Source organism: Lucilia sericata, unplaced genomic scaffold, assembly GCF_015586225.1.
Source record: "Lucilia sericata isolate MDLA Ls3-8-SP2 unplaced genomic scaffold, ASM1558622v1 Contig000046F_arrow, whole genome shotgun sequence".
Lineage (NCBI taxonomy): Eukaryota > Metazoa > Arthropoda > Insecta > Diptera > Calliphoridae > Lucilia > Lucilia sericata.
The window spans coordinates 673,602-700,739 of NW_023994084.1; the positions used below are offsets into that span (position 1 = coordinate 673,602).

Genomic DNA, 27,138 nt, shown 5'->3' on the forward strand with positions numbered 1-27,138 from the left:
AAATTTACACCAAACTGTTTATAATTTGTCAATACCATCCGTTGTCAAAGTATATACATACGTACGACAACATTATATAATGTGGACAATATTGCAACAATTCGTTGTCGAAATCAAAATTTTATACGCAATCGTTGTCTAAATGTTAACAAACAATCCGTTGCCAATAGTGAGCTTAACACGTTTGTTAACATTTAGACAACGGATGTATATAAAATTTAGATTTCGACAACGAATTGTTGCAATTTTGACAACGTTTTGCGTTCGTCAGGTTAACTACCTCGAACTCCCTACCCTTTAAAGCTATTATAATCGCTCTTTCATTTCCGACTACTCCCGAGTGGCCTGGTACCAATATGATGTGAGCCTTACCTCTGGGAGAGTATTCGGTTAGAGCTTTTTTACAATCCAATACGGTTTTTGATTTAACTTTATCACCTGATATCGCCACAATTGCCTTCTGGCTGTCGGTAAATATGTTAAGCCCTGTGGGCGCCTTAGAACTCATATACGAAGGAGAGAGACCTTCAGAAAATGATTTTAGCACTCATAACTCGCTTTAAAATACCAATAAATTGATGAAAAACAAACAAGTTTTGTAAAAACCAGTATCTTCAAGCTTACTTTTATGAGGATCCATATATAACTACCTTAATAAAGATTTCAAAATTTTTCAAGTACTTATTTTTCTCAGCGTACTTCACTCACTCTACGTACTTTCTCTGTGGCTACACATATGAACTAAATATGTCTATATGTACATATGTATGTATGTATATGTGGCCAAGTATAAGTGTATCTGTGTGTATGTGTTTGTGAATTTGTATGCAATCTTATAATACAAATACACTTAAATAAAACGCCACGATAAAGTGGAGTACACGTGCATTATTTTAATGCTACCTGAAGGAGTTCTGCTTTTTTCAACTCTCAACATCAAGGATATTTTATCCCTCCTATTCTTATCTTCAATTCAAGTCTTCAATATACGTTTAACATTTTCGCCATATATTTTTTTGTTTTCTTTTACTTGTGTTCCCATTTGTTGTTGTTTTTTCTTTATTTTCATTTTGTTTTTATTGTTGAATTGAAATGCATTTAAAGAATGATGATGAAATATAAATTGAGGCAAATAAAAAAAATTAAAATGATATTTTTAAAATAAACCGGAGATTGATACCAGAGATGAATGAAGAAGCAAATCATATCTACTTTCGATATCTACCCGATTATCTTGCAAATAATCAAAACCGATTAGACCAATTTTCAAAGAAATTTGGGAACAAAATAATTCGGGCCTAATTTTGTATTTTTTTATCCAATTTGGTTGGTTAGTCCTTTTTTGTATAGATATTAGTATATTTAGCATAATTATGATATCAAAAGTTCTATTCATGGGGTATGGTTGTAATGGAAGTGTAAGTGTACCAAATTTCTTCAAATTATCTTCAAAACTGGGACTTGTAGTTTGATTACATGGACAGACAGAAGGACGAACATGGTTTATTCAAGGGGAGTATAAATCATTTTTTAACGATTCAAAATTTCAGCACAATTCTCAAAATTAGATTTTTTATATGCTCGATATGCAGTTACATACATATGAATATGGACAGACAGAAGGACGGACATGGTTTATGCGAGGGGGGTATAAACCATTTTTTTAAAGAATAAAATTTCAGCACAAATCTCAAAATTGAATTTATGATACAAAATTCTAATAAATATTTTATGCAATTAAAATTTATTTTTCAGTATTTTTATTAAAATATCAAATATGTAATGTTAAAAACTCAACAATAGAAATTTAGCAAATTGTATTGTTTGTCATGTGATGTTTATACGGAGTAAAAAAAAAAACATTTTTAAATTCATGTAAATATTAATGTATAGCTAGATATAGGGTGGCTGTCTAATATCAACTATCAAAAATAAAAAGTACATCATTTTTCCTTACCGAGTAAATTTTGCCCCAAGAAAAGTAAAAAATCCAATTTCTTATAAAAAGAATGCACATTTATGTCCGATTAAAAACGTACATATGTACATATTACAGACACCCTGTAAAAATTGTATGTTACGAGAAAATGGCACTAATAGCATTATATTAAATCAAAAATAACTGAAATGATAAAAATGCAACTAGCGAAAATGTTGGTGGGAAAATATTGAAACAGTGGTAATGGTACCCACTGCCAGATAGTAGAGAGCGTTTATATACACGTTTGTGGCAGCACATACACATAGTGCAATGTTACACTGCACGATGGCAGTGTCAACAAATCCAATTTTATGAACATTTGTTGAGGACAAATGTTAGTGATGAGTGCTGGGAGCGTGATATAACTATGATGACACATAAATATACACATATACATACATATGATATAGATTCTCACTAGACTTGTCCATAAAAAATAAATTTTAATGGCTATGTGTACCATTATTTTGTTAATAACGAAAATTAATTTAAGTTAAATTTTTTCACACCATCTCATTATCAATTGGGTATGAAATTTAGCAATTTAACCAAAAGTTATATGATTTTCAAGGTCAGGCCTAATCTAGTCATATAAAATTTTATAACTGCTTGTATTGTTGTTGTCATTGTCCTTGAGTAAACAGTAGAAATAAAACAGGGTAAAACTAGTATAGAATTAATTGCCAAAAGGATTTTTATTACATACATAAAAAAATACACATGCGAAACTGTTTTTTAAAAAAATGCACATGAAGTTGAAAAAAACAACAAAATGCAAGTTAAATAAGTTTATGTGTAACAACTGATATAAGTTCTTATGTTCATGTCTGCTTAAAAAAGTATATTAAAAAGCGAACAGGCGTTACTCCATACGACATAGCAGACAACTTTTTCCAAAAAAAATTGGGGTAAAACGTTGTTCCTAGAAAACTTTTAAAGTTATGGTTAATTGTGTAAAGTTCCGTTACTTATCAAGAACTTAAATAGATTCACAACACACTGTAAAGAAATTCTGGAAAAGTTGAAATTAATCTATAATTTGTAAAGGGTTTGATTGATTTTAACAAAACATTGAATGACACTTAATTTAAGTTATTGATATAGAGTGGTAACTTCCTCGATTTTAGGATTTGACTCCTCAACCTTATCAGTAGTGGCTACTGATGCTGTGTTCTTAGATTTTTTAGTGTCCTTTTCGGGCCATGTTGTAACAGCCCTTCCAATCGGCACCTTCCCAATTTTTAATATAACAGCTTTAGAGGCGAAGTAAGTCCTATCATTATTCTTGGCAAGACTAGCCATGGAATTCTTGTCGATACCTATTACAAATAGAGTTCCCTCAAGTTCTTTTTTCCTGTAAAAGACATCCCACTTTTCCACGGCCAGCTCAGCATTTTGACCTCCAAGAATTTCCTGTATACGTTCATTAGCCAGTTTACTGCCCCATCCCTTTATGTAGACAGTGGACTTTAAGTTCACTCTTCTTTGCCAGTCCCAGCTTAGCGCCGTACCAGGGAGGAGAACTACTTTCCACCAAGTTCTTTAGGGTGCTAACACATTGGTGAGATGCCATCCTTATCAATATCATGCCCATGCTGAACTCGCAGCTCACGCTCTCTATTGATTGTTTGCCCTTTGAAGCGATTGCGTGGTCCACTATCTTATTGTTCACCAGATCTTCTACCTTACTCTTCTGGTCTATTGGAATTTTGCCTGTCGGATTACCGGCATCGTAAACTGCATAGCATAGATCGTCCCGGTGTCTTCTACTGGCAACTTTGGCGTAAGATGGCGGCTCTTTTCCTTTTCCATCATCTGGCTTCTCCTTCCTCGTTTTTCGGGGCTTCTTTTGAGATACCCTTATCTTTGAGGTTGGTTTCGCCGACGTGTTCGTCTTCGAAATATCTGGCTTGGCATTGTCATTGTCTGTCTTGAGGTTCTTTTGTTTTTGCCAATGGCATGCGGTACATTTGAAGCATTGTCCGCCACGGAGGCCAAGGTACCCTCCTCCATAGTAGTATTTTGCTCACGATTGCAGTATGACGACGACACGTGACTCGCGGGTAGATAAACACTTGCCGCCTTATTCTGATTGGTAAACTTTAACATTATTGCTGATCCAATATTTTTGTTCTTTACAAATATCAGAAGAAACCTATAACACTATCCCCACCAAAGTGCTGTAGGGTATAATAACCAGTCACATAGCTACAGCCTAGCCTCTAACCGGTAACCCATAATAATAGATACAAATACTAGTTCCGGACTATAACCCTGTAGTACAGTTTGACTTTTTAATGTATGTGGGATGTTCTTTTTGTGCTGACCACTGATATAAACTATAATATTGTATTTAATTGTATGAATAAGAGTTCAAATGCATTTTATACAAAAAGCACATATAATACATTAGCCCTCTCATTCTCACACACATCTGTATTAGTGTACTATATTTGTCCATAAAAATTTTTAACATAGTAAATGTATGTTTTTAATACTAACATATAGAAAAAAAAGAAATTAAAAATAAAATAAATAAAATAGGGTGCACCTTTAACAAGCTATTCTACAAATTCTATTACAATTAACATACCTTAATATCAATAAGGCAACCAAATCGTAATCTTTTCAAATTATTAAAAATTTTTGCTGTAATTTAAAAAAAAAAATTAACTCATTTCATATTAATTAAGGGAACACCCTTTCAGCTACATACATACATGTTAATGTTTGTTTAAAAATGAAGAAAAACTACATACAAAGTTTGCACTAAAAACTGCAACCTACAGCAACTTGTTTCTCATTTTTTTTGTAATTCATATACAATTTTAAATTTGTTGAAATTATTTTCATGTTGTGTTGTTTTTATAGTTCGTTCCCTTTTTTTGTATTTTTTTAATGTTCCTAACAAACATAACTTTAAAGCTAAAGGCAAACAATACAAACAAGTTTAACAAAACTTTTGCAAATATTAAAATTATACACACATACACTAAAATGCAACTACACAAACACACACACACACCCTAATGTGTGCATTTCAGTATGTGTGTGATTTTGTTTACATAATGTGTAGTTGCATAAGAGTGAGATGGAAAAAAACTATAAAAAATATAAAAATACCAAAAACTTAATATTCAAAATTTTCATTAAATTTATCAAAAACATAACAGGAATAAAAAAAATACTCCTTTACAACAAAATACACTCACATACGAAAAAATTTTTGCAAATCAAATGTGTAGAAAAATTTAAAAGACAAAGTTCCTTAAAACCAACAACAAAAATGTTAAGTTAACTTTAGTTTAGAATTTATATACATACATATGAATGTGTATTTTTGTATAAACTTCAACACACTTTTATACAATGTTAATACATACATACATATATGAATTTTTTTAATTTTTTTAGCATGAATATGTATTTCTAATACAAACATTGTATTTCTTTAGAATATTTAATAAAATTTTATTTATTTCTAGTACAAAATTTCAGAGAATTCATAATTTATTCACTCATTTATAACTTTTTTTCTTTGCTTTTCCATAACGTTCTTTTTCTTTTCTATTTGTCAAAACACAAATAGAAGATAATTTGGTAAATGAGTTTTGAAAGAAAAGAGAGAAAAATGTTAGTTTATTTATTGTAACAAAAAGTTTTATATTTCTATAACAATAATTTTATTAAATTACTATATAAATAGTTGGTAGTTATTAGTTTCGATTTAAGGGATTTAAATGGTAAATATCGAATTTATCGTATTTTTTCATATTTAATTTTATACGTTTTTCTACCAAATAGAAAACTAAAAATAAATTTAATTATGGAAAAGATAAAATCAAACCAAAATATATTTAAATTTATACCTTAAAGCAACATGATAATATTAACTGCTTTGATTAGTAAAAACACAAAATCATTATTTTTCAAAATTGAGTTATTTTTTTAAAAAAGTAACTTGATTCAAATTCAATAAATGTGAATTTTCACAAACAATAGTGCCAATATTAGGGTATATTGAAGACATTAGACTATACAGTAGGCCAACTAATATGCTACTTAGTTCTTAGTTACTTAGCAATAGACCATTCAGGCCATACAATGTACTACTCCATGGAAATATCAATAGACTAGAAACTAGACAAATCAAGATATTAGTCCAAATCCTAATCAATAGACTAATTAGTGGACTAGCCATTAGACAACTAAAAACACTAGCAAAAAACTAGTAAATTGGTGAATAGACTTGTTTAAATATGCTCAATAGGTACTCTAGACTAGTAGACATAGACATATCAATAGACCAGCCAGTGGTCTACTCAATAAACTAGTCACTTCATGTAATACTCAATAGTCGAGTAGAGTAGACTATTCAATTCACTAGCCCATAACTAAGTCAACTGACTATTTCATGGGATAGGTCATAGTCAATAGATTATTCCTTAACGTTGTCAATATTGAAACAATTCGTTGTCGCAATCTAAATTTTATGCACATCCGTTAACAAACGTGGTGAGCTTACTATTGACAACGGATTTTGAGCTTACCACGTTTTTTTTAACTCTGTGTACGCCTGGTACATGTCAGCCATTACACAAAGTAATTCGTTACATGGTCAATTACAATTACTTGTAATGAGTAATTGGGCAATAACCAATTATAATTACTTGTAATTTAGGTATTACTAATTACAAATTACATGTAATTATAAGGAAAAAATCACAATTACATGTAATTAAAATTAGAAATTCTTCAATTACATTTACAAGTAATTGAATTTGATTATTGGTCAATTACACATTACAAGTAATTGAAATTGGAAAACCTTCAATTACAACTAATTGTAATTGGCAGAACTTCAATTACACATTACAAGCAATTGTAGTTGGAAAAACTGCAATCCAAATTTTAATTAAAAATATGTAATGTAATGTACAAGCCTGGTACATATTATCTTCCACCAATTACAATTACTTGTAATTTAGGTATTACTAATTACAAATTACATGTAATTGTAAGGAAAAAAATCCCAATTATATGTAATTAAAATTGGAAATTCTTCAATTATATTTACAAGTAATTGAAATTAATTACTGGTCAATTACACATTACAAGTAATTGTATTTGGAAAAACTTCAATTACAATTACAAGTAGTTACAATTGGTTATTTCCCAATTACACATTACAAGTAATTGTAATTGGAAAACCTTCAATTACAACTAATTGTAATCGGCAGAACTTCAATTACTCATTACAAGCAATTGTAGTTGGAAAAACTACAATTCAAATCTAATTGTAATTAAAAATATAATCATTACCCCACAAGCCTGGTACATATTATCTCCCACCAATTACAATTACTTGTAATTGTAGTTTACCAACAACAATTACTTATAATTAAGGAATTACTAATTACAAATTACATGTATATATAAGGAAAAAAATTAACAATTATATGTAATAAAAATTGGAAATTCTTCAATTATATTTACAAGTATTACAATTGGTTATTGCCGAATTACACATTACAAGTAACTGTAATTAAAAACCTTCAATTATAACTAATTGTAATTGGCAGAACTTCAATTACACATTACAAGCAATTGTAGTTGGAAAAACTACAATTCAAATCTTACCCTACAAGCCTGGCGAAAATACCCATAGAAGTTAGTTACTTTTTAAAAGAAAACCCAATTTTCTGAATACATTTGTACTTAAAACTGTAATACAAACAATAAATTTCAAAGATTTTTGACACTGAGTATGAGGATTTTTAAAATATTATCTTTAAATCAAAATTCATTGCATTCTATTTTTGGCAAAAAATATGGTTTCATGTTCGGTTATAAACCAGCATACATTTTCATTAAAATGAAATACATTCAAATAATATATACATATATTTGTACTCAACACACATACCGCAGAATCTATTTAAATACATATGTACGTACACATTTGTGTATGTTTGTTTTTATCCTTGTATCAAAAACTGTAGGATAATAAGAGTAAATGTACAAACAAAAACAAAATATGTATTACGAAAATTATGCACATGTTGATGAACACTCTCAAATACACACTTATTTACACACATACATACATGCATGTGTATATGTAGATATTTTTAAAAGGAAAACGAAAAAAAGAACGTTACCTTATGAATTATTCCTTCGAAGAAAATTACACAAAAATAAAAAAACATAAATTTCGAGGTAACACAACAACTCAGCAAGAAGATGAAAAAGAAATGCCAAGGAGAACACAAAAAAATAACAAAAAAAAAAAGAAAATAAATTGCCAACTGATTTAATGTCATAAATGTTGGTTTTGTTGTTGTCTTCTCTTATGCTTTTGTGTGACACTTGTTGTTAAACTTAAACACGTACATTATTATATAAATAAATACATATACAATATTTACACACACACACACATACTTACAACAATCTACAATATGCATAAATATGTGTAAATACATATGCCAACATAAATAAAGAAAAACACGCCAAAATGTGGTGCGGAAAATGAACAGAATGAGAAAACAAATATAAATGTGTGTGTGTGTATGTATGTGTATGTGGCAGTTGATGTTGATATTGCCGCGAGGCATCTGTGAAATTATCTCTGTAACAGCCATTTTCTACCAGAGACGAGAAAAGCCAATTACTTCAATTACCACAACAAGTAGCTTGTTAACGAAAAAATTTTAGCTCATTAATTATTTAGACATTTGGTCACCGTACTATAATTCAATTTTTTGGTTTAGCTAATTTTTTTTTTTTGGGAAGATTTTTATAGATATTTTAAGGTCAGAGAGTTTAAACTTAATAACACACTTTATAAGACTAAACTACAATTATTTTGCCAAATTTCAATTGCATCTATAGAATAACATACAAATGCAATTTATCTGAGAAATATTGTTCATACCACCTGTTGGTCTGTTAAGGAAACCTAATGAAATAAAAATCACTCATACCACCCGAAGTCCATCACAGTGCATTATGGTGTGTTTTAGATTTTCGAGGAATTTAACGGTTATGATTTTTTTCCTATCATTATGTGATATCCAATAATAATGAAATCATATCGTCGTTTTGGTAGAAAAACGTTCCGCACTAAATGTCTGTCCTTCCGTATGACTTACTTTTATATTCAGAAAAAATCTTAGATACTTTCGGTATCCACATCATTCGATATTCTACATGCTTTCGCATTTGAATTTGTTGTGCAAGTATAAGTCATTATCAAGTTTTTGCTGGGTAAGCTGCTACTCTCTTAATTGCTTTTAATTGTAACCCTCCCACTATAATGGCCATGATTACATAAAACTTCTGCAAACTTTATGTGAAAATAGTACAATATTTTCACAAATTTAATCTTAATTTTCTCAAAATAAGTCTAAAAAAATAAAAATAACTACAACAACAACAAAGTGTATTATATATTTGAAAGTGTATAAATCTGACTATGGCATCGCCAATCACTATCATTATCACCATAATCATCATCACACACATCGTCAGCAATATAAATAAGAAAAACATCAGCGTTGAAACATCAGTGGCTGTCATTTGGAACCCTATTTTATTATGAAAAGTCGTGACATAAAAAGACAATTTTTAGGCGCATATAATGCGTTATATGACGACACCAAAACCAAACCCAACTAAACTGAAACGAACAAAACCTAAAAATTGAAAGAAGTAGATGAACTACAAAAAAAAATACATTTTCAAGCGATTGAGAAAATGTAAACACGTTAGCAATTTCACGCATTTGTTTCTATGGATGTGTGTGTTTGTAAAATTGAAAGTATTTCAACATTTAGTGGCACAAACACATTTGAGTAAAACAAACTTCTTTACAGTGTACCATTCAGTGTTGCATGAGTTTGAAAGTATTTTTTACATTTTTTATTTTTTTGTTTTTAGGACATACAGCTCCTTTGAGCCCCGCTACTCCATTGCTTGTTTGTAAATGAGTATTTGTTATTTGTATGTATTTATATGTGTTTGTGTGTGTATTTAAGTGTATTCAGTTAAGCATGCCACATGTACCACATAACGCGTAGTGATGCTGCATTAAAATCAGCATTGATGTCAATGGTTCGTTATTTGAATGACTGTTTGTTGCTACTGCTGCTGTTGTTGATGGTGCTCTATGTCGTTGTTGTTAAAATTTCGTTATTTTTTTTCTTCCTTTAGTATTTTGTGGGTCTCAGATGTGACTCCAAAATAATCAAAATGTCACGAAGTAAATCTTATAAAGTGCTAATGTTCACTTGCGTTCTACATATGAGTATCCCAGTAGTTTTACTATAATTCAATGTCACCATACATACTTTTAGAAAACCAATATTTTTACTAGGCTGACATGATATACCATGCGGGAAAAAAGTCAAACATCACTTTAATGTCCCCAAGTAATCTAGAAAAAGTCACATTACATTACACTCTTGAATCAACCAAAGTGAAATTTAGAAGCAACTTTGAATTAAAGTTAAAGACTCAAGTACTTGACGACTTTCACGAACTACAGGGTTAAAGTACATAAATATTTGTTTGTAAATGTATGTATATCATAGAGCTTTGGTTACGTAAATTGATCATTGCTTTGAAACCAATCAAAATGGGTTTTTTTATAAATAAAAGAAAGAAATATTTAGATCATTATATCACTAAAAGTGACGTTAAGTAACATTCGTCTTTACGGATTTGTTGTGTAATATTGTTTTATTGCAATCAATTGTAGTTATGCAATCAGAAATATTTAGACATTATTTAAGTAAATTTTTCAATATTTGATTATTTTTATTCCCTACACTAGACTAGAGACTCTGTATACTAGATTCCCAGACTAGACTATAGACTAGACTACAGATTGGACTACAAACTAGACCTGACTATATAGTGTACTTGACTATAGACTAGACTAGACTATAGACTTAACTATGGACTAGAATATTGACTATACTATAGACTTGACTATAGTCTAGACTATTGACTAGACTATAGACTTAACTATAGACTAGACAATAGACTAGACTATAGACTAAACTATAGACTACACTATAGACTATAGACTAAACTATAGACTACACTATAGACTATAGACTAGACTATAGACTACACTATAGACTAGACTATAGACTAGACTATAGACTAGACTATAGACTAGACTATAGACTATAGACTAGACTATAGACTACACTATAGACTAGACTATAGACTAGACTATAGACTAGACTATAGACTAGACTATAGACTAGACTATAGACTAGACTATAGACTAGACTATAGACTAGACTATAGACTAGACTATAGACTAGACTATAGACTAGACTATAGACTAGACTATAGACTAGACTATAGACTAGACTATAGACTAGACTATAGACTAGACTATAGACTAGACTATAGACTAGACTATAGACTAGACTATAGACTAGACTATAGACTAGACTATAGACTAGACTATAGACTAGACTAGACTAGACTATAGACTAGACTATAGACTAGACTATAGACTAGACTATAGACTAGACTATAGACTAGACTATAGACTAGACTATAGACTAGACTATAGACTAGACTATAGACCTAGACTATAGACTAGACTATAGACTAGACTATAGACTCGACTATAGACTAGGACTACTAGACTAGACTATAGACTAGACTATAGACTAGACTATAGACTAGACTATAGACTAGACATAGACTAGACTTAGACTAGACTATAGACTAGACTATAGACTAGACTATAGACTAGACTATAGACTAGACTATAGACTAGACATAACTAGACTATAGACTAGACTTAGACTAGACTATAGACTAGACTATAGACTAGACTATAGACTAGACTATAGACTAGACTATAGACTAGACTATAGACTAGACTATAGACTAACTATAGACTAGACTATAGACTAGGACTATAGACTAGACTATAGACTAGACTATAGACTAGACTATAGACTAGACTATAGACTAGACTATAGACTAGACTATAGACTAGACTATAGACTAGACTATAGACTAGACTATAGACTAGACTATAGACTAGACTATAGACTAGACTATAGACTAGACTATAGACTAGACTATAGACTAGACTATAGACTAGACTATAGACTAGACTAGACTAGACTATAGACTAGACTATAGACTAGACTATAGACTAGACTATAGACTAGACTATAGACTAGACTATAGACTAGACTATAGACTAGACTATAGACTAGACTATAGACTAGACTATAGACTAGACTATAGACTAGACTATAGACTAGACTATAGACTAGACTATAGACTAGACTATAGACTAGACTATAGACTAGACTATAGACTAGACTATAGACTAGACTATAGACTAGACTATAGACTAGACTATAGACTAGTTAAATGATATCAACTATGTATGCATTTTTGCGGGAGCATGCAACCATTTCAAGTTAGACCAAAACTAGGGCCGATATCGCTTGTAATGTGTTTCTGAACCGTTGTGGTACCCCTTAAGTTATAACATTATTTATAACAATATACGGTTATAAGGTACAAAAAGGAAATCTTGAACATCGTACAAACTTACACATGACTAAACTTACACATACTGTATTTTATGTATTCCCTTACACATGCATAATTGAAAATTTACTTGGTCCAAACAATACATTTCCCTTAACTGAACAAATGAATAAAAAAAAGTACATTACAAGGTGGAACCTTAAAAAAACACACACACTCAAACAGAAAGTTGTTTGTTGCTCTTTTGCATCTTTGATTTCCTTGTTGTTTGTTTGTTCACCCGTTTGTAGCCGTTGTTGGGTTCTTCGTCTTTTCGTTTATTTGAATGTTCGTTTATTTGTGTTTTTTGTTTGTTTATGTATTTATTCGTTTGTCTGTTTGGCTGTTTCGTTTACTCGTTCTCTTTGTTTTATGAAAATGGTCAAATTTCCTTCTGTAAACAACAACAGGAAATTGACCCAAAAAAAGGAGCTACAACAACAACAACAGCCAACATATACATATTTATAAAAAAAAAGGAACATATTTTTACTCTACAATTTTGTATTTGCTGTTGTTATTGCTTTAAAAAAAAAAATAAAATAAATGAAAACAACAATGAAAAATATAAACGAATATTTAACGAAAAAGCGAACAGGGCAGATCGGAGCAGAACAACAAAACAAATGCAATAAATGTTAAAGCAATAAAAGTATAAATATGACTTAAGGGTAACATTTTAACGAGTACCCTAGAGCCCGTCAACTTTAATCGTTTTCTTCTTTTATTTTTTTGTTATTTTCTACTTTTTCTGCTTCTTTTCTTTTGCTCACAATATAAAATAAAATCAACCTTTATTTTGTTCGCCTTTATTAATTTATAATCAAAAAAGAAGGAAGAAAACCAGAAATAGGAACAACATGCTGATTACATTTTAGATTACTTTTCTATTGCGTTTAGGAGTTTTTTTTTTCATTTTCTTGGAAAATTAAATTCAAATTAGTTTAGGGTATTGCCTAAAGAAATCGATTGATATTTAAAAAAATTTAATTTAAATAAAACTAATTTTGTCAAATATTTAAAAACCTATTACTTTTGAAATTTCCTTTTTTTAATGAATTTATATATGGATATATAGCTTAGTCATTACTTGGTAAGTAATAGTCATTACAAACTGTGATATTTCCAAGTTTTGTTAGATATTTCCCACTGTCATTGATTAAGTCTTTTTTGTGCATAAATATTTTTTTATTTCCTCAAAAAAAAAACCCTCAACCTTTTATTCTTTGGCATTCTTATACATATATGATGTCTTAAACAGAACTTTAATCCTACGCATAGCTTCTTTTTAAGAAATTTCTGCAAAAAATTCAATTTTTGTGTTGCAGATTAAAAGCGAAATATTCAGCATAAAAAGTCTTAAGGAAATCCTTTGAAAGCGGCGAAAAATAAAGCTGAAATTGTGTAAGAGATATATGACAATGAATTATATTAACGTTGCTTCTTCTCTAGCGGGTTAGGGGGAGGGAGTAGTTACTGCAGAAGAATTTGCTGATATGTAATGATAAACATTTTCACATACAAATTGAAAGGAAAATGCTATTTACGCACATGTCTGGCACTATTCAGCGAATAAATGCAAACCATCTGAAAGAGTGCTACAATAATTAATGTAGATAAAAGAAATACTTGAATATACTATTTATACGTTTCATTTGAATGTCTTTTTTGTGGTATTGGTTATTTATAGTATGTAGATATACCCAGACATTTAAACACAAATTTTTCACTTGTCACTAACAATGAAACATAATAAAAAATTTAATACCATTGTTATGTGCCACTTCCTTGAAGGGAACAAGTAAAAAATAGTTGCACTAACACTAAAAAAGTAAAGTAGGAAACAAAAAAAATTTTAAATTCAATATCACTGACAGCATCTCGAGCCACAGCCAAAGCCAGTGCCACAAATAACATTTACACTATCACTACGATTCGTAGTACCACACGGTCACCTCAACAGCCTTACAATAAAGTTCTAGTGGATTCTTTTTTTTTTCATCGTTAAGCGTTTGCAGCAACCAACAATTGACAGCAACAGACTACTATTTTTGGATGGGTTTCCACATTTTTCCAACATTCAATCGTTTGTTCATTCATTCATTCATTCATTCATTCAATTGTTCATTTATTCGATCATTCAAAACATTGCATTCTCCAGTTTCTTTTACTTTATATGTATGTATGTGTGGAAGTTTGAATACAACCCTCCAGATCGAGGGTGATTGTCACGAGTTAGTGATTTATCTACCATTTAGGATTATCTGGTTACAGACCACTGATTCAACTATAGAATACTTAAGCATGGTTAAAGAACTATTTTTTAAGGATTGGCACTAAAAAAATGTTTAAAGTGGTTCCGTTTTAGAATACTTTGGAACACTTAATAGACTATTGACTCCCGCCTGACTGCAAAAGTGATAATAAGATTTTCTTCTATGTGACATATCAAAGACTGAAAGCGAAAAATACAAGTCCTTGATGGACTAGAACTAGGTGGCTGTATAGTAAGGGATACATTGACTCCTTGTTAACTACTGGGGAATGCAGTAAGTCAGTTGTTTCAATGTTATTTTTGTTATTGCTTTCTGTTTGCTACAAAACGGAATATAAAACTACATACACAGACACACACACATACATACATATATGTACAAATAAAAGGAAATGTTTTAAGGGAAAAGAGGATTCAAGCTAATATTATAAAAATTTAATGAGACAGTAGATGTTGTTAGTTGGTTTTGGTTTTCGATTTCGGATTGCAATGGATTGGTTTTAGTTTAGTAGAATTTAGCCTGGTTTGTACTGTCTCTGGGCTTATGCAGTGACTGTTTAGCGGGTGTTTTTACAACATTACGTAGGTTAACATGTTGTCATTTCAAGATCTATTGAATAAAAACTTCTACACTCATGTTTAGAAGAAATAAATAAATATTTTAAAGTGTAAACAGTTGCCTTGTAAATAATATACAGAATTAGTTTTTAAATTATATCATTATGATTTGTGCGGAGGTTACATTGGGTTTGTGCTGTGAAGCATACCAATCGGCTCCGGATCATTTTTTGAGTCGATTTAGCTATGTCCGTCCGACTGTCTGTCCATGTAAAACTAAAGGTCTTTGTAATTTAGCTTTACATGGACTCTAATCGAGTCAGAAAAAGGTTTTAAGCTGAATGGTTTACCATAAAGAGAGTATTTCTGAGAGTTAAAAACATCAACACCAATATACCCTTCCCACTAAAATTTAATTGAAAAAAATAAATAAAAAATTATTCACTTGCTATGACAACAAATTCCTTTCCAACATTAGTTTTGTCAGCAACATGTTTCATAAACTTTTAGCCAACAATAAAAACGATATTTTCTTTAATTTCTTACATCTTTCAAGTGTTCGGTAGAACAAAAAATCAATAAATATATCGCTTTTTTATTGTCTTCAATTTTAAGTTTTCCTCAACTATTGCAACATTACAAGTCTCAACACTATCATTCGTTTTTATTTGAAGACATTAATTTGAAAACTTTCTTTTGCATAGTTTTAAGTATTTCTCAAGCAAGTTTTTGAGTTTTTTATGTATTTCAACACTATTAATTTAAATTTAGAGAAATCATGGGTAAAAATTTATGTGGAGACAAACAATTAAACTGTATTTTTTTTCTTAACTTTAGTGCTGCATAAACATACATATGTGAGTATGAAAAGGAAGAGAAATATTGAAAATCCAAAAAAAGGATGTTAAAATAAAATATACTCCCATTGGAAAATTAAAAGTTGAAGTAGTTTTATGGCGGTATAAAAAAGCTAAGTAATAAAGTTATATGACAGGGAGTTGTTTACAGTTTTAGTTAAATTTGTTTATTTAATTATATTTATTACTTACATATAACAGTGAGTTTGGCATTAGCACGTATGGCCGAATTTAAACGGGCGGGACCCACTTGACACTGGTATTCAGCATCATCGGTTATGGAGGCATTCGATATTCTTAAATTGTAAGCACCCTGTTTGCGATCACCCAATACCGAGTAACGGGGAAATCCCGGTATTACCGCTGAAAACCCCAGCGCAAAACCATCTTTTGTCCATTGCACAGCACCGGCTAAATTTGTAACTTCACAACGCAACATGGCCTCAGCACCTTCCAGCACTTGTAAATCATGCGGTGTCACACGGAATTTCTGCTGTTGACCACAACAATATCCCGGCAGATGTGCAGTTAATAAGGATGTTATCACTGTAAATAAAAAGCAACAGACAGAAAAAATTAATGAATTGAATGCAAAAAATATAAAACAGGAAAATATAATAAAATTTGTTAAATTAATTAAAAATGCTTTTATTAATGTATGTATAAATGCATATAAAAAGCTATGCTATACATATGTACATATGTATGAATCACATAAAATATGCATTTTTTTATAACAACTGAAATCCATATTTAAATGTATGTGTGTGACTGTGTATGTTGTTTTTTATTTTATTTATAAATTTTAGACATTCATTCTTTATTTGATTTATCACTAACATATCAATGCAGCTTGAAAAAAAAAACAATAAAATAAAATTAAAATGTAATAAATAATTTGCTTTTTGTGTGTGTGTGTGTGGCATTAACTGGCTTGAAAGGTAATATAAATATTTTATTTAATTTATCTTCAAATTTTTACTAAAAAAAAAGAAAAACAAGTAAGAATCCATAGTCGGGCATGGCCGACCATATGAAACCCTACACCAGTGATTATATTACAAATTTTGATTATTTACTTTAATAATTTAGAAATATTTTAATAATTCAGAAATAATTTAACAATTTGTTGACAAAAAAAGGGATTTTCTAAAAGATTGGTTATATGGGGGCAAGGGGATAATATGGTCCTATCCTTATAAATTTTGGTAGAGGGCTTTACACCTACATCAGTTATTTATGCAGAATATCATCGTCTTATTATTGTATATAAGTGAATTTTGACCATCAAGTCATTTTCTGAAGGCGACTTAGTATGGAGGACAGGGTCAAATGAGGATCGATCATTCGAAAATCAGTTTTGTCGATTTTTGGAGTGATACAAGAACATTTCGGGGGGTACGGTTGTATGGGGGCTATATGAAATAATGGACTGATTTTAACCATTTACAATAGGCTTGGGTCAAAAGAAGAGTATGTGCCAAATTTCTTCAAAATTGCGACCTGTAGAGTGCGCACAAGGTTTACATGGACACACAGACGGACGGACAGACAGATAGACGGACGGACATATCTACATCGACTCAGAAAGTGATTCTGAGCCAATTGGTATACTTTAAGGTAGTTGTGGGACCAATATTCTCAGGTGTTACAAACAACAGCACAAACACATAATACCCTCCCCACTATAGTACACCACTAGGGTATAACAAGTAGATATTTTAGTACAGCATGACCGACTATTACGAGAAATGATCCACAACCACAATAGAAATTTCCTCCTTAGAAGGGTCTTTGCCCAGTTATGCCCAGTTAAACACTGTGGCAAAACTGAGATCAGGAAACTTACAGTTTAAAGTCAATTATGCAGACTAAAGTCATTTCATGAAAGAGAATTTTTACCAGTGTCTTACCGTTGGAAAAGGGTTCTAAGCTTTTTTAAATAAAAGTAGGGTATAAAAACCACACATAATTCCAACCAAAAAATTTGTAGAAAAAATCAACAGCAATATTAATACATGTATGTATGAATATATGTATATTAGACCGGCTCAGTCTGTATGGAAATTCAGTCTCAAAATGTACCTTGCTTTGTTCTAAAATGTTTTAATTCTTGAGATGACTGTCCGTGAGCTGGACTATATATTAATAAACCGAATCTAAAAGAGTAAATTAAAAATGCCTTTTTTGTAACCGGTCCAGCTAACTAGGACCATCGATAGACTCAAACCCCAAAACTTTTTGAGTAACTTCTTATACCATAATAAGGTATATATTTTGAGAAGGGTAACTCTAGCACCATTTTTGTGAGTCCCTCTAATGTAAATTTTTTGCACCTAATTTCAAAACGATTGCGATTTACGTTTCAAATGATAACTTAATTAATTTTCACGTCAACGGTCAACGTGAAAAGCCTACACAAGTGGAAAAAAAACAAAAATTCAATGGATGAAAAAACAATGGAATATTTTACTTACATACAAACATATATATATATACGTACATATAATATGTTTATATGTATTTATTAGGGTGGTTTGAAAAATACTTCAAATTTCGTATATTAGAAAAAGAGTAAGTCTTAGTAATACTAGTAATTTCAGAGCCGATATAGCTATAAAATATCGAATATTTATATCTGTTTCCTTGTAAGTATGTGACTGCCCAGCCTTACGAGAGTACATACTCCTCTATCTTGGTATAAGGGTATCATAATAGGCCACAAGGCCTCCGAGTGAACTTGCTAACTAGCGAGCAACCCCCGTAACCAAATTTGATAGATAAAGTAGCGTGAGCTGAATGTGTGTGTTGCATGAGATAATTCGGCATAGTGAGAAAAACATGGCTCATCTAGAATGGAGGCTCGATAAAAAAAAACCCATTACCTCGCTTGTTAATCGTACCGTCATCTATGGATCATATACATAGTGATCATAAACCTACAACTCTCTTGAAAGTCAATTCCTTTTAATTTTAAGCTGAACCTTATTCAAGCCCAATATAGCAATATCATGAGTACTGACCCTTACTGAAGAACAAAATGCAGAACTGTCGGTGAAATATTATTATTAAAAAACGGGCTCAAAACTCAAAAAGAAAGGTCGGTATATATAGGTTTATGGTTCATCAATAAAATGTTAAATTAACATTTTATTGCATAAATTTAAAAAGTTTGTTTTATATCCGAAACTTAATTTCCGCAATAAATCACAGTCAACCTAATAGGTGACATCCATATACATAAATACATATGTATGTATGTATATTGTATACAGACGTTTTTGTAAATTGAAAATCTATTTAAGAGATTAGATATTCTCTCGGCAAGAGAAATCGAGTTTTTTTTTCACCTTCATAAACAGCAGGTTACTACTGATGAATCGTCATGGAACAAAATGAATTTTTGGAAGAATACAATTTAATTAAGAATGCTGCAAAATAAAAATGAGGAAAAAAATAAAAACATAGAGAATGAAATGAAACATAAAAGATAAATCCAGCATTATCCACGTTAATTTAAATGTGTGTTGATACATTTATGCACAAACATAAAACAACGAACAGAAAGATATTAAAATTTTACTTAAATGTTGGAAAATGGAACAGAAATGTTTTTATACAGATAAAAATATATTTCGTTTTTCTAGCAGTCTATTGTGATATTTTCGTTTCATTTTGATATTTTTTTTTTTTTTTGGCAAGACTTCACATACCGGCCATTAACACCAACAGGACAGGACGATGACCATATTTAGTAAAGTGGTTAGTCGGACTGTCGTTCGGTTGGTGGCATTTTTCCTGATGCCTGTACACTATTATAGGAACCATAAAACAATAGAAATTCGACAGCAAAAAAAAAAAAAAAACATATAAAAAGCCAAAGTAAATGAGAAAAAATAAAATAGGAACGAAAAAAAAAATTGAAATAATATTTGAGATAATGAACGTTTTTAGACTTTAAATATAACAATAATCAAATATACATACATACAAAAGACTCCTATGAATGAGCTTTAAAAGTATGACAAGACTTGTTTTCCATTCTTTCTTTTTTTCTTTTTGTTAACACAACAAAAGCAAACGTTTTAATGAAAAGTAAACAGATCATGAACAGCTTTCTGAGCAGCTCCTCTTACTGCAGAAATGAAACAGACAGAAGAACACTTTCGTTGTATTGTTGTAGACTGGCCACAGGTATTTTCTAACAGGCAACACAACTTCTCATGTAATGAACACAGTTTGTTGGCTAACAAATGGAACAAATTAAAAAATACAATTTTAACGCCACCTTGCAACAACTGACATTATTTACTACAGCACGAGAAGCTGCTGGTAATGCTAGAGTTGTGACTCGATCTGTTACATCTGTACATATTATTTACAACACCTCTCACAGCCTTTATACGATTAGAAAACTGTGATAGCAATGCAAAGTGCAAGACCTATTGTACATTCATACATATGAACATTCTTATTAGGGAGGTTTCTTAATGATTTTCATCATAGATAATGATGATCCGTCAGGAATTCAATTTTAATGGTTCAAAATTCTGACTTGTTCTTGAATTTTGGAAATTTTTATACAACTATCAGAGTCGAAGAGGTATGGGTTAGTAAATAGTTCCCTGTGTAAACTACTAGAGATACTCGTATACTAAGTAAACTCTATTCCTAGATCAATTTCATAAACTGTCGAAAAATACCCTAATTGTAGTAAATAGAATGAGTTTTGTAACCCAGCAAGAACATGGTTATTGACTTGTACTTACTCAACAACTTACTTTTCAATAACTACTACATACCGTCTGCATTATTTAGAAGGAGTCTAGTAATGACTTACAAATAATATATTATGTAAGTAGTTAATTTTATGTCAGTATTGTTAAAACTATTAGTAGACGCAGTAGGCTGTTCTTTTTCGGAAACAAAACAACTTACATAAATACCCATTTGCAGGCGATCGTAGTAAGTAATTACTAAACTCCATATTTGTAAGCGAGCCTGGTAAATACTTGCCTCCTATAGCATTTAAAATGCTATTGTGTAAGTAAATTGTGGGATTTTAAGTCCTTACTTTTCAATGTAAGTTTTTGCTGGGAAGTTTTCTTTTCATGCATTTCATTTAATGGGGAGCAGCAATCAGCAAATAGTAGATTTTATATAAATATTTGCAGTGAATTCTTTTCGATTGTTTTCCTAAAGAAGTTTTTTAACAGTTTTACTGTTTTTTTCTTTACTTTTGATAAGCATCATATTTCAATGACTGTCTGTCGGAATTTCAGTCTAACTGTTGGTTATAGTAGAAAATCACATTGTTCTAATTTGCACAAATACATAAACACTTGCTAACAAATATGTATATCTATGTATATAATAGATATGTCGAATATAAGACAGTACATATTATTTACATAAGGCTCACATTATAGCAAATATACATATTTTGTGAAAATAGTTACTGACTTCTTAAACAGCTAAAACTTCCTTTAAATAATTTGCCATCACTATAGTTTGCACACGATATTTAATTCAATCGTTGTGTACTTAGATAAATATGTACTTTTCTATGTATACAAACATACATATGTATATATGTATATTTAAATGTTTGCCATACAATAATGGACGTTAGTTTTTGCAACCCGCATTTCCTTCTCATTTCATTTGATTATTATTTTGCTGTTGCTACTGCCACTGCTGCTACTGTTGTTTGTTGTTCTTGCTGCTGAAATCTGAAATTTTTTTTCCTCTACTGTACTTATGCTCTTCTTTATTTTTTTATCATTTAGCAATTTCAATACACTCTGTAGAAACTTTAATTGTATTTGAAATTGTGAGAATCAGTGCAAAGCAATCAAGCAAAGAACTCTTCTCCATTCGAGTCCTTTTTTTCCATTTGTTTTCGTTTTTCTCTCCCCCCTTAATTTTTTTCTTTCGTTTTTTGTTTTTATAATCATGCTTAATTGCATTAGGGGTATAACATACATACAAAAAGAGAACATTTATACACTCACATACATACATCGTACTTATACATTTTTATGGCACATAGTGTGGGAGTAGAACTGTTTATGATTGTGAGCTTCTGTACTGTATATATGTGGTATAGTAGGAGTTGTAGTCATTAGGGTTTGCTAATAATGAAATCGATTTTTTGAGAATAATACCGTATTACTCTGAGCAAAACATCTCTTTAAAATTTCGATCGATGTACTATGTTGTTAATTGGGTCCTGATTTTTTTAAATTAATTTTAAAAACAAGTATGTTATTCTCTATAATTCTCAATTAGTTTAACATTATAATTATTAAAACATTATTTTTAATTTAACGTGAATCACATGTTATACTGTTATCTGCATACAATGTTTTCGAACTTGAGCAGATCGCATTAACATATAGTTTGTGCTTGTGGTAGTTAAACATCTGTAGAATCTTGTTCAAACATATCTGCTAAAATTTGTCCTTCTTATCTATTGGAATTGGACTTCAAAGCCACACGATATCAGAATGTCTGTTGCACGAAGAATACTCTTGTGTTGGATGATATCTATCCCAGTAGGATGATATCTATTTTCAGCTAAAGATATCGATCCATACTATCATTATAGCAAATGCAATCAAATCGTTTGAAGCAAGTATTGGACGAACAACGTATAGTATCAATTGCGTTCGCTATAAGCCCTCTATGATTGTCTGAAGTCATAATATTTTGTTATGACAGTACACAGAGGGAAAAAGAAATATACACAACTGGTACCAAATTGACACCAAACTGTTTATAATTTCTCAGTAACATCCGTTGTCAATTTTGTTGTCATTGCAACAATTCGTTGTCCAAATCTAAATGTTAACAAACGTGGTAAGCTCACTATTGACAAACAATCCGTTGCCAATAGTGAGCTTACCACGTTTGTTAACATTTAGACAACGGATGTGTATAAAATATAGATTTCGACAACGAATTGTTGCATTGTTGACAACTTTGCGTTAAATAGTGTTGTCGTACGTATGTTTATACATTGGCAACGGATGTTATTGAAAAATTATTAAGTCTTTAATGTCAATTTGGTACCAGGCGTGTATATTTCTTTTTCTCTCTCTGTACTTGACTATATGTTGCCACATCAGTTAAAATCGAGAAAATATTGTTTAAAACTAGTTAAAAATTATTTCGAAAACAGTGATTGGGAACTTTGGCACACCCACCATTTTCTATTCCAGACTATTGTTCGTCTGACTACTATTTGTTTCGATACATTCAGAACTCTCTCAGTGGAATACGCTTCACTTCGGCCTTAATAAACAAGACGTGATATGGCAGAAAGATGCAAATGAATCATACTATAAGCTTCATAATCGAGAATTTTATTAACAGAATTTTGTAACCGAAATATATTTTAAAACATCTAAGTTATGTACATGAGCAGATTTCTTTGAATTCAATAGAAACAAGTTTAAAAATTTCGGTTCATAAGTTCAGAGGCTTTTTAAGTTCAAACTTAATCGCATCCTTATCTTGATACCACTATCAATAAGTGTGCAAATAAAGGATCTCAAACGGAACCCCTAATATAGAAAAACACACAAACATTTATGTATTGTACTCCTACTTCTACATCTATCCAAATGAAGTGTGTATTGAAAGTGGTATTTTAGAACATATGTTCTATATTTGTACACATACATAGACAGACAGACTGACTGACATACACGACTATTTACCATGTACCCGTAAGTCCGTACGGAGGAAAATACTCCAACAATAATTTATTATGGATGGTTGGAGCATTTATCAGTATGTCTGCATACAAATGGCCCGATTTTGACATGAATTACGTAATGAATTAAATTAGATTAAACTAAATTAAAGCAAAACAATGTTAAACAATCGATATAAATACTATAAGCACAAATGTAGTTTAAGTTGTTTAAAAAGAAATACGTACAGACAAACAAAATTATCAGTATTTTCTATTCTTATTTTAATTAAATTTCATATTTTTTAGATTTCATTTTATTCAATTATATGCTGACAACAATAAAAAAAGTAACAAAAAAAAACATTATGGAAATTTATTCTTTTATAATTATTTTAAAGGGTGTGAAGTTAAATTCGTCGGCCAGATACGTCCCACACCACATATGTCAAATACGTTCCACATACTATAAAATTCATTTTCAAATGAATTAAAATTTATTTTTTAATAAAACGAGCACCAAATAAAATGTTTTTTAAGAAATAAAGTAAAATTATATTAAAATATATTCAAAAAATTAATATATAAAATAAAAATTAGTTAAAATAATTTTATACTCGTCAAATATGGTAGTAAAATATAGAATTTTCAAATGCAAAAAACAGACACTTGGAGAAGACATGAATCGGGGTACCGGCAGAGTGGAAGTAGCCCAGGACTAGTTCTTTCCAAAAACATATAGTTTGTATGCAATTCCAGCTCTGGATAATTTTGAAAAATTTTTTTAAAAAAACATCAAATTTTGCCAAAAATAGTGGAATTTTCAAGTGGATCCAAAGGGCATTTGGCGAAGACATGAATCGGGGTACCGAAAAACTGGAAGTAGCCCAGGACTAATTCTTTCCAAAAACATATAGTTTGTATGCAATTCCAGCTCTGGATAATTTTGACGATTTTTTGAAAAAACATCAAATTTTGCCGAAAATGATGGAATTTTCAAGTGGATAAAAAGGGCATTTGGAGAAGACATGAATTGGGGTACCGAAAAACTGGAAGTAGCCCAGGACCAGCTCGTTTCAAGAATATAAAGTTTATATGCAATTCCAGCTCAGGATAATTTTGACGATTTTTTGAAAAAACATCAAATTTTGCCGAAAATTATGGAATTTTCAAGTGGATAAAAAGGGCATTTGGAGAAGACATGAATCGGGGTACCGAAAAACTGGAAGTAGCCCAGGACCAGTTCGTTCCAAAAATATAAAGTTTATATGCAATTCCAGCTCAGGATAATTTTGACGATTTTTTGAAAAAACATCAAATTTTGCCGAAAATTATGGAATTTTCAAGTGGATAAAAAGGGCATTTGGAGAAGACATGAATCGGGGTACCGAAAAACTGGAAGTAGCCCAGGACCAGTTCGTTCCAAAAATATAAAGTTTATATGCAATTCCAGCTCAGGATAATTTTGACGATTTTTTGAAAAAACATCAAATTTTGCCAAAAATAGTGGAATTTTCAAGTGGCTCCAAAGAGCATTTGGAGAAGACATGAATCGGGGTACCGAAAAACTGGAAGTAGCCCAGGACTAGTTCTTTCCAAAAATGTATAGTTCATATGCAATTCCAGCTCTGGATAATTTTGACGATTTTTTGAAAAATCATCAGATTTTGCCGAAAATAGTGGAATTTTCAAGTGGCTCCAAAGAGCATTTGGAGAAGACATGAATCGGGGTACCGAAAAACTGGAAGTAGCCCAGGACTAGTTCTTTCCAAAAATGTATAGTTTATATGTAATTCCAGCTCTGGATAATTTTGACGATTTTTTGAAAAATCATCAAATTTTGCCAAAAATAGTGGAATTTTCAGGTGGCTCCAAAGAGCATTTGGAGAAGACATGAATCGGGGTACCGAAAAACTGGAAGTAGCCCGGGACTAGTTCTTTCCAAAAATGTATAGTTTATATGCAATTCCAGCTCAGGATAATTTTGACGATTTTTTAAAAAATCATCAGATTTTGCCGAAAATTGAGGAATTTTCAGGTGGCTCCAAAGAGCATTTGGAGAAGACATGAATCGGGGTACCGAAAAACTGGAAGTAGCCCAGGACTAGTTCTTTCCAAAAATGTATAGTTTATATGCAATTCCAGCTCTGGATAATTTTGACGATTTTTTGAAAAATCATCAGATTTTGCCGAAAATAGTGGAATTTTCAAGTGGCTCCAAAGAGCATTTGGAGAAGACATGAATCGGGGTACCGAAAAACTGGAAGTAGCCCAGGACTAGTTCTTTCCAAAAATGTATAGTTTATATGTAATTCCAGCTCTGGATAATTTTGACGATTTTTTGAAAAATCATCAAATTTTGCCAAAAATAGTGGAATTTTCAGGTGGCTCCAAAGAGCATTTGGAGAAGACATGAATCGGGGTACCGAAAAACTGGAAGTAGCCCAGGACTAGTTCTTTCCAAAAATGTATAGTTTATATGCAATTCCAGCTCTGGATAATTTTGACGATTTTTTGAAAAATCATCAAATTTTGCCAAAAATAGTGGAATTTTCAAGTGGCTCCAAAGAGCATTTGGAGAAGACATGAATCGGGGTACCGAAAAACTGGAAGTAGCCCAAGACCAGTTCTTTTCAAAAATATATAGTTTATATGCAATTCCAGCTCTGGATAATTTTGAAGATTTTTTGAAAAAAAAAAACATAAAAAGCATATGTTACACAAAATAATAAAATACATTCATACATATGTACGTACAAAAATTACCTTTCAATCCTCAACACTTGTGTTGTTATAAACGATCAATAAAAGAATCGATCCCTAAATATGGTCAAAACTTCTGACACCATAGCAACTGTGTAGGGAATTTTGAGAATTTTCTCAACAAAGAGCTTAACTTTTTTCGACTTGTTGTAGAGTTTTTGTGAAATCTTTAATTTTTTAAGACATTTCCCAATATTCGCAAAGAATTACAAAATATTTCTCCTTTACTAGTGTTTTATGAAATCTTTTACAATTTTTAATTTCTACAAATTCAACTGAATTTCACTATTCATTTGACTTTCAAGATAAAGTCATTGAAAAAATTAGAAATATGTCCTAAAAATCAAAGATTTCACAAAAGGAAAGACAACATTTTGCGAATTTCCTCAAACAATTGCTTAATTTTTTTACTTATTGTAGAGTTTTT

At 30.8% G+C, this 27,138-nt stretch overlaps 1 protein-coding gene across 5 annotated transcripts in view; it reads right to left on the reverse strand.

The window, feature by feature from the left end:
- LOC119615197 (nephrin) overlaps positions 1-27,138 on the reverse strand; it is a 306,013-nt gene that overhangs the window by 198,154 nt on the left and 80,721 nt on the right. For all 5 annotated transcript variants that reach the window (XM_037971292.1, XM_037971298.1, XM_037971284.1 and 2 more), the window contains exon 2: positions 16,442-16,795. In XM_037971292.1, the coding sequence (XP_037827220.1) occupies positions 16,442-16,795 (354 nt within the window). The remainder of the gene's footprint in view (positions 1-16,441; positions 16,796-27,138) is intronic.